The following is a 10,211-nucleotide window of genomic DNA, read 5'->3' on the forward strand; positions in this document are numbered from 1 at the left end:
AGCTGGGACCACGCGTTTTGAAAGTGACCACTACAGAATAGTTAAGGAGCCGCAGTCCCTATGAACTTAACTGAAGGTGAACTAGTAAAAGGCTGCAGCCTCTACCAAGCAGAGAGAGGAGGCGGGTCCCCTATGGCAAAAACCCAACCCTCGTACTCGCTGCTGATTGGTGGATTGACTGAAAGCACCGCCTTTAAGCGCGTGCACGGCCGGGCCGCGCGGTGGGTGTGTCCCAGTGGGTGGGAGCGTGCGCGCACCCGTCAGAGGACCGGAAAAGGGGCGGGGCGCGCTCCCGGAACGTGCGCACCGGGTGCGCCGGTGGGAGGGACTGATCCGCCGCGGCAACCGGAGCCTGAAGTCCGGGTGTCGAAGCCGGGGCTCCCGAGGGCAGGTCGTCACGATGAACACCGTACTGTCGCGCGCGAACTCCCTGTTCGCCTTCTCGCTGAGCGTCATGGCGGCGCTCACCTTCGGCTGTTTCATCACCACGGCCTTCAAAGACAGGAGCGTTCCGGTGCGGTTGCACGTCTCGCGGATCATGCTGTGAGTGAGTGCGGCCCCCGGGGGCCCCATCGCGGGGCCTTGCACCCCACGGGCGCGCGTCCCGGTGACCGGCGGACCCCAGCCCTGCGCGGTTGGCTCCCGAGTGGCCTGGGTCAGCGCTCCTCTTCCTTCCTGTTCTGCACGTCCCTCACCCACCCCGGCCAATGAGGGAGCAACACAACAGCACACCCACACCCGCGCTTCCGCCTGCTGCCTGCCCGCTGGCGGGCATGCGTGGGGTCCCCAGTTAGCCCCCCAGCCTCCCAGTTCAGTTTCCACAGCCCTACTTGGCTGAGGCTGGAAGCGCCTCGGTGGGTGGCTCTGATGTCGCATATGGCCACAGTTGGTTCCCTTTGACAGTCCTTCTGGACACACCACTTGGAGCAGCTGCTGTGAAGTTAGGATGTGCAGGATGCACAGGGGCGGTTTAAACATCCCAGTCCCTCGTTATTTTTAATGTCATTCTTCAGCCAGCAACCTGGATAAACCTTCGGAGACATTAAAAATAGATTTTCGAAATGACTGTCCTTTCCGTACCACCTGACTTACTTTATAGCATTTCCCTCCATTTTCTGGCACTTTTATCTTTCGTGCAGCGGTTTTGTCGTCTACTTTGTTCTTTAGCTTTGGTTTACTTTTTTGTTGTTGCTGTTAGAATTACCAACAAGTGTCCCCTCTTAACACTGCTGATTCTTTTGATTATTTATCCCCCCCCCCCCCCACACACACACAGTTTTGTTAGGTACCGTTGGTGATTTGAATAGATGTGGTCACGATACCGGGCCTGCCATCACCTTCCGTTCTGTGATGGCCTAGGCAAACCTGAAGCATATGAAACGTTGATGTGATCTTTAACGGGTTTCTTGCTCTCCTGGGTGTTAACATTTGTTGTAAGTGAAGAAAGTCACTGGAAGAATTGTTGCATGGGTTCAAGATAATTCTGGAAAATTCATGTTGGCCCTGACATATGGCATGAGCTTATAAATAGGCTCTGTGTTCCTGATTGTCCTCTGGCTCCTTGCAACTTTCATTCACTCATTCTGTCTGCTCTGCATAAAATATTTATATTTCCCTTTTTCCTTTTTTTTTTTTTTCTCTTCCCTTGTGTTTTCTCAGGGCTTCTTGTTAGGTAGATGAAAACTGCCGACTGCCTTCTCTTGTATTGAATTATAACATTGATTTTTTTACAGAGAAGTTTGCTGCTAAGTTGACCATTTCTCTGTGAAACTTAGGTTTGGCTTCTGCCTATAACTAGCCCTTCCAGTTTCAAGTTGTGTACATTTTGAGTGATACCGTTAAGGGATAGTAAAACTTTTATCTTTACTTCTAGAAAAAATGTAGAAGACTTCACTGGCCCTAGAGAAAGAAGCGACCTGGGATTCATCACGTTTGATATAACAGCCGATATCCTTCAAAAAAACATGGGGTTGCTTATTCTGTGCTTTTGTAATGAGGTGCCAGTATAGGAGTTTGAGGGAAAGTGAGTATGACTGTAGATTTCACCCCAGCCGGTGACGTGTGTGCATATATCTTAATTCTTCATTTAAACATTAATTTGAGTCTAGAAAAGAAAAGATGAAGTTATATCATTTTGGTTGAAGAAGGAAAAACTCACCAGAGCTCAGCCTGCCTAGAAATAGTCTATTTTCAGTCTCAAATAATCCCTCATCTCTTAGGAGAGAAAACAAACAACCTGTATGTTTAAAACGGCATTGTAACTAGTGGTTCAAAAGGACTTAAGTCAGTGTTGTATCACCTTTCGAGGCAGATGAATCTTAATGAGGCTGCTGGATCAGTGAGGATGAGTTATTTTATCTTTATCTTGTGTTTGTGTCTTCACTAGATCTCCATCTTGGCAACCCTGGTCTCCTTTAGGGCCACAGGTTACAATCCTGGCAGTGTGTCGTTAATTGTTCACTGGTTCTGGAGACTTAGTGAAGTAATTTATTGGATTCTGTTATAGAGTAGGAATTAGTTTTAAAAGTACCCTTGGAAATAAAGATGCCATCAGAAAAATCTTAAGATAAACTTTGTGTTTAAATTTTCAGGCCCCTCTTAAAATCTTAGCTAAGGAGTTTAGGCAGAGATGAAAGTAGCATTGTATATTCTAGAAAATCATATTAAGCCACTGGGAGTGTAACTCATTCGGCAGAGTTCTTGCCTAGCGTACATACACACTCTCTGGCTTCTGTCCCCAGCACAAATGGGGCTCGTGGGACATGCCTATATTCCCTGCCCCCCAAAGGAAGAGGTGAGACTGGAGGATCAGAAACTGCCGTGCTTATACATTAACAGTCTTATAGTGTGTTTGGGTTCTCTTATTGTCTGCTCAAATTTGAAATTGCCCTTTTCTTTTCTAAAGTACGGCTGTTCATGATGTCTGGATTCTGAATAATACCTGGTAGTGGCTATACTTTAAAACTAGAGTATAATAAGCCTATCGATGTGCATATACACATAATAAAAGCCTGCTGATATGAATATACATAGAATAAAAATAATTTAGATACTATTTAATAAAAATTCTCACGTTAGCTCTTCTCAGTGTGGCTTAGTGTTGCAGTTCCTGCTAGTGAGTGCCTCGCCCAGATGATTGGGACTGTGTTACTGTCCCTTTGCTGCTTCCAAAGACCCTTACCCCTGAGACATTGTGATCTGGACTGACCAGTGACCACATCAACCTGTGTACTTGGTTGATTACTTGAGCTCATATGCATATTCCTACTTTGAACAGTGAGGATTGATTCTGCTTTGGAGCCCCTCTGAACCGTCTTCATTCTTTTGGACTCAGAGGACAGAATTAAAGTTTGAGTTTATGTTTATTTTTTTAAATAAGTAAGTCAACTAGTCACGTTTACAGGAATGGGGTGGGGGATGATAACCTACATACACACACATACACACACACACACACACACACAGACATACACCCCTTTGGAATGGGCTAGATTTTACAATATATGTATCCTATATTTTTGTTTTTATTTTTGTTTTAAATTGGTAAGTTGGTATATTCCTGGACTACCTGTTCTATTTTGTTTTAATGTTCATGTTGCTATGAAGAAGGTCGGTTTGAAAGCTCTGTGCCACTTTTCAGTCTCTAGAGTCCTTAATTTGTCTACATTTAGAGAATATATTTGATTGGAATGTGAAGCAGTTATTTCTTTATTTATCAGCAGAGTATTCAACAAAAAACAATGTGAGTATTTAAATATATTATAAGAGTTTCTTTTTAAACATTTCTTACAAAGTAACATAATTTAAAAAAATTACTCATTGGAGTCTATCTTAAGTACTCCACTGATTGTACCCTACCCACTGAGTTGTGTCACTGGCCCAAGAATATACATTTTTATAGACTCAGAATATCTGACCTTCATAGCTCAGTTTAAATATAAGGCAGTAGTGAGAAAGCTTTCAGCCATCAGTAACGTGTTTAAGCTGTGAATACCTTGCAGCTCTCTAGCACCAGAAAGATGTGCACACTGTTGCAGCAGACTATTGCTTAGCTGCCTCAGTTTCTCTTAGAGTGCCAATACTGAAAAGTATGGGGTGGGTTACTTTATATATCAAATTGACATTCACATAAATAAGACATTGCTTCACCAAATGTGGAATCCAGTCTCCTGCTGCTGCCTTTGTGTTAAGCTGTAAAACTCTCAGCTTCTCTAGAGTCATGTTTACTTTCAAGCTGCCATCCGTGCCTCTATACAGCAGCCCCAATTAAATGTTTTCGTTGTAAGAGTTGCCTTGGTCATGGCGTTTTTTTTTTTTACAGCAATGGAAACCCCTAACTAAGAGATTAGGTAATTTGTAACCATAGGTGGGTCTATATTTTATATGACTTCTATTAGTATTTAGCAGGCAGCATATTAAACAGTTTCATATACTAATTTTTGGTCTATATATTTTATGCTTGATATTTCATTAGACATTGGGCATACTGGGGTGAGTGAGCTTTAAAATAAACAACATTTTAAAGCAAGCAGAAAAAGCTCTCCTTCAAAATAGGAGGTTTAATCTCTGCATTTAAAAATCATCAAAATATTTTAAAAATAGAAAAAGCTATTCTTCAGAGTAATGGCTGTACACAAGCACTATTGAGTGTATATCCAAAAGTTATGAGTATCAATGTTACTTTTATGAAGGGTGTATGAAATTGTATTTACAGTTCTGCTTTACCTCAGTAAACCCAGTAAGTTAACACTAGTTGGGAATTGAATTACTGCTTTGATGAGTGATCTGTACGGTTTCCTTGCAGTTGTTCAGCCCTTTGCTTACTTAGACTTTGATTTTGAAGTGATAATGTTCCTGACGAGTTAACTAATTACTGTCAACTGATGCAGGCTCTGAACCAAGTTGTCCTTTGGGACAAGATTGTTTTGAGAGGTGATAATCCGAAGCTGCTTTTGAAAGATATGAAGACAAAGTATTTCTTCTTTGACGATGGAAATGGCCTCAAGTGAGTGATTCCTTGTCATTTTTAACATTTTTAAGTAAGCTTGGTGATGAAATGAGTTTTCATTTTAAAGAGAAAAGGTACTGTTCCTGGGGTAGTGGTAGCCCGGTGGAGAGCATTGTCCTGACATGCACAGGATCTGGTTCAACCTCCAGGACAGTGAAGAAGGGAAGGGGATAAAAATATTAGTACAGTTTGGGAGGAAAGTGTTGGTATATTTTGAACTTAGCTGAAAGACAGAGCAAAGAGAACACTTGGCCTCTGTCAGAGGGACCATCGCTCTAGATGCTAAGTGCAGTGTCACAATAAACAGCCACAGCTGTTTAGTTTGCTTGTGATCTGATAAAACACCAGGAAAGAACCAGCTGGAGAAGACTCTTTATATAGGCATATAGGCTACAGTTTATCATCAGGGGAAGCCAGCGATAGAACTGAGGCAGACACTGGAGAAATGCCGTCTGAGCTTCCTCAGATTGCTTTCCTGTACACCTCGGACTACCTGTCCAGAGATGGCACCACCCACAGTGGGCTGAGCCCTTCCACAGTCATTAATTATAAATGCCCCAGAAGCTTGCCTCTCTACCAGGCTAATGAAGGTCCTCACTGAGGGTCCCTCTTCTGAGATCACTATATCCTGTGTCATGTTGACAGGAAACCAACCCTTATAATAGCTGCTACTATTACATACACAGGGACACAGGCTTTCTTAGGTCTGGGAGGGTCACCACTGTCACATGAAAGCTCTGCTTTCTGAACTCTAGTCAGGAGCTTGCGTGAAGGGCAATGTGATGGGTCCAGATCTAGTTTCTAGTGCTGCTTCTTTAAGTTGTCGCCCCTGCCCCAGTTCAGTCTCCTCTTCAGAAGAGGAGACCAGAATGACTGATGATCAGGCTCTCAGGCATTTTGACATTTTGGTTTATAAGAAGAGATTTAGGAAAAAAACTAATTTGACCTAAGCACACCTTCAGACTTGCAAATAAAGAATTTGGATCACAATAGATTTTGAGCTGCTGCAGTTTGCACCTCCAAATAATGGCAAAATTAGATTTCAGACTGTTGCCTTTTGATTCCCAGCATGGATCTCATTTTCTCGTCTTTGTGTTCTATTCATGTAAGCTTGTTGTTGTTGTTGTTAGCTGCAACTGTGAGTTGAGGTTGGTTATTTAGGCTACTAGTGAATTTAATGTTGATGTCTTTTAATGCTGTCTGTGGATTTTAAATGATATGAAAAAATTGTTATGTTTTGTCTGTTAGAAACAGCTAGTTATGGATGAAGTGTGTGGCACCATAGCAGTTGGTTAAATTTTTTTCTTAAGTGACAAGTTCTGCTAACCTTTGCTATTACATCTTTTTTTTGTAGGGGAAACAGGAATGTCACTTTGACACTATCCTGGAACGTGGTACCAAATGCTGGAATTCTACCTCTTGTGACAGGATCAGGACATATATCTGTCCCGTTTCCAGACACATATGAAATCACCAAGAGCTACTAAATTATTCTGAATTTGAAACATATTTTTATACAAGTTGAATTGCATTTCATCTCTTCCCAGTTACTTCATTGATGCTTCTCTCTTTTTCTCTCGATCTCTGTTTTTTTGTTTTGTTGTAAGAAAGACTCACATCAGAAGACACAGTTGAAGTGAAAGGTTCTGAGCTGCTTAAACTTAGCTTTGTAAACAGATAGACAGAAAGCCTACCAGAGAAGAGTAGTATCAAGAACGACGGAACTACACAGGAAGACTTTGTCAGCAGCGTGTGTTTAAAACCTTTGCTTGCCTTATCTTATGGAATACAGAATGGACATAAAGGGCTGTTAAACGTTCAGGTGTCATGAGACCTGATTCTGAATTGTATGTTTTGTGTTCATATAAGGTGGTTGGGACTTACTCGTGGGCATTGTCCTATATTTCTTAGTATATGCTAGGTTACTGGAGACTTTAATGTTCTTCCTTTGAAGTCTGGTTTACAAAAGCGCAAAGTGGTAGAATTTTATTGCATTTGTTTTAGAAATCCCCATCCGGCTTGCTTTCCTTAGATGAGTAGCAGCTTTCTCCAAATAAAGAGTAAGGACCTCTTTGTATGCCGTAAAATCTAGCAGGCTCATTTAACATTTCAGCCCAACCAAATGTGTATCTTTTAGTATGTTCAGAATGTGTCTTTGTATATCTTTATAAAGTTTTACCTTTGCCATCAAAAGTTGAAAATGTTTGCCTGGATTACCTCCTGGATTGGATTTGTCCCACTGAACTTGCCTCTGACTAGCTACAGTTTTTTTCGCTCCGTATTTTAACAGTTGGAATAGTAAGAGTATTTGTCTCCTGTGCTGGAATGTTGTCTGGCGCAGTCCTAATGAGGTGGAGAGTGCATATATTAGCTCTTTGCAGGTGAAGAAGCTGAAACCCAGAAACTTACTTACTGACTTGCACCTAAATTGAAAAGCAAGCAGTGGCCTTCTGTACCTCAGTTTACACATTGGTCACATCCATATAATTTTACTGTAGTTTGTTACTCTTATTTTTCTTCTGGGAATGAGAGAGTACAAAACTAATATTCTAGCAGCCAACAACTTAGACAGTGATATCTTTGTGTATATTCCTTTTTGCCCTTGTTAAAATAACTATATAGGTTTGTAAAATAATTTAGAGATTAAATACATTATATATGATTGAATATATAATTATATTTGACATGAAATTTATTTTCCTCATTGACAGATGCCCTTAGAATTAGCAGAAGAGTAGACCCTAGGTACATCCTTCTGTAACCTAAAAGGACTGTTTGGTAGCAATATTATAAATTAGCATTTGTTTTGTTTTTCTCTTTTGTTTTGTGACATTCATTTTAGCATTTCTTGTATGTGGTGGTACAGATCTTACAAATGCATTTGCAAGAGGGTTCCTTACCAGCAGAAAGGTCAAAGGCACACCTTGAGATGATTGTCACAAGCAGGTTCCTTAAACATTTCAGGGGCTCTGTTTCTTTGTCTATAGAATGATCTTTTACTGTGGTAGAAATCTGAAATGTTTTCTGTTCAGCAGATCATGAACAGAAACCTTAGTGGTCTGGTGTCAGGAAAGTGATGGAAAGATTAATACTGAGTTCATATGATCTGAGCTCCTGTTACATTTTACAGGTACAAACTTGAGCTTTCTACATTGATCGGAGACTAGATGTGTGAAATCTACAAGTGTCAAAGCTTGGAGGATCTGGGTGTGCCCTAGTTTAGGAAGCCTAGAGCATTAAAGGTCAGTTCAGTTAACAACAGCTCACTAGACTTTGTGGTGAGTGGATCTGCTAGTTAAGCACCAACCAACTAGCTCTGACACTGTCTAGAATTACCATTTATCGGAAAAGCCCAACTCAGGAGTTTGCTCAGGAAAGCCCAGTGTGACAGATGTCCTTTGCTTTTACCAGATGGAGGGAGCTGCTCAGGATATGGCTGCACTAGCATGCCACTAACCCTGTTTCTCAGGAACTCAATTGCGTGCATGCACGGTTTTATCCATTTGTGGTAATTCTATAAGCTACAAAGTTTTGTGTTTGATAACCATTGGTAGTCTCAGTGTTTTAGAGAAGTCTCATTAGATCTTTACAGGGACTTAGTGCTTCAGAGTCTGAGACCAGAGGTGATTCTGTGAAAAGAAGATGTAAGAATCTTAGTAGAGAGATTACAGTTCAAAATGAACTTGAAAATGTAGCACTCAGCATAGCCCTCTCAGTCTTAACTAGAAATCTTAACTTTGCTTTATGCTGGCCATTGCATTTAGTGCCCTCATGCTGAAAGGAAAACAACAGCTTCAGAAACTGTTGAGAATACAATAGCAAAACTGGTTGGTCTGAATTTTTTTTCTGGTAATGTTTTTTACAGTTCCACAGTGGTCTGACTATTGGACTTCAAGGATCTAAAGCTTTGAATGGGGGCTGGTACAGGGGCTGGTAATGGCGTCTGTTTTCTGACTCTTTGACCTCGTAGCTGTGACCTTTGATTGTAAGCAAACATCTATTTCAGAAGCTTCCCTTTCTCTCAGTAACAAGCCTGTGTACCTTCGAGATTGCCAGTGGTTCAAAGCTGTATGTTTGAAAAAGTTTTATTTCATAGTTTTTATGAAATTTGGTAAGTTGTTTACTAAAAAAGCAAATGCACAAGAGCATAATTCATAAAAATGTTGAAGATCTATGTGCAGAAATTTTCTTAACTGCAATAAACAACATTTTTCTAATAAGGATGATTTTTTTTTTCTGAGTAAAAATATGCATTTTAAAGACTTCCAGCTTTATGTGTTTTTGTGAAGCTGCTAAACTAAAAGAGTAGTGAGTGCATTTGAGGATTGAGGACGGAGTGTGCAGCACAGTGGGGCTTTAGGGGGTCCTTCATTCTACCCAGAGTGTTCCCAGCGGCTGCGCGCTCAGAGCTAAGCTGGAAGTTCATGGCGGGCAGGCCATCCGACTTGTGTTTGTGTCTGGTGCATGGCTGCACTTCATAGGCAGGCGACCAATGAAGTGCTTGTGTCTAATGTGACCCAGACATAGGCCACACCCGGTACACTGTACCTTAGTAAACACTGCTTTCTCTCACTCCCAAGCTCTACTTTCTCTTCAGGCTCAGTTGGATTATCCAATAAAGGTAAGTGGTGGTGTTGCTCCAAGCTTTGTCAGACAGCAAGGGGACTGACTGGTCTTGGCTTATGATAAGGGTAATTAAGGAAACAGCGTAAAGCCCTAAGAGATTCAGGTAAAATACTCAAGTTCCATGTCAAGTATTGCTCTGAAGAAATGACTCTCCCTGTATAGATCTTTGAAAGCCCATTGTATTTCCTGAGCCTCAGGTCCTGGGCATATTAACTCTGGGTTGACCCAGATAACACTGAACCTACTTTGGTCTGGAACTTCTCAATTCTGCATCTCAAGAGAAGAATTTCTCAGAAGGAACATGGCAGTAAACACACACACACACACACAAATATTGATTATCAAAGCTGTTGAGGTTTGATCTGTAGCTATGTATTATAATACTAAGTACTGGTCCTAGTTGTCTCAGGGTTGAGAGAATCCTCAGGTATACCAAGTGATGATATGTGTGTAACCTTGCTCCTTAATTTAAAACTATTGGTGGAATAAAAATACCAACAGCCTATAGCTGGGCAGAAGAGAGGTAAGTGGGGATTCAGTTCCTGGTCTTGGGGTTTGGGGCAGGACCACAAGAAAG

At 41.4% G+C, this 10,211-nt stretch overlaps 1 protein-coding gene across 1 annotated transcript; it reads left to right on the plus strand.

Annotated features, from left to right (window-relative positions):
* Positions 1-320: 320 nt before the first annotated feature.
* SPCS3 (signal peptidase complex subunit 3) lies at positions 321-9,262 on the plus strand. The gene is made up of 5 exons (XM_080929079.1): positions 321-543; positions 1,874-1,947; positions 3,666-3,742; positions 4,890-5,005; positions 6,363-9,262. Exons 1-5 carry the CDS (start codon positions 401-403, stop codon positions 6,493-6,495), a joined length of 543 nt encoding a protein of 180 aa, XP_080785205.1. The 5' UTR covers positions 321-400; the 3' UTR covers positions 6,496-9,262.
* Positions 9,263-10,211: the final 949 nt, after the last annotated feature.

Source organism: Micromys minutus, assembly GCF_963924665.1.
Source record: "Micromys minutus genome assembly, chromosome: 14".
Taxonomy (NCBI): domain Eukaryota; kingdom Metazoa; phylum Chordata; class Mammalia; order Rodentia; family Muridae; genus Micromys; species Micromys minutus.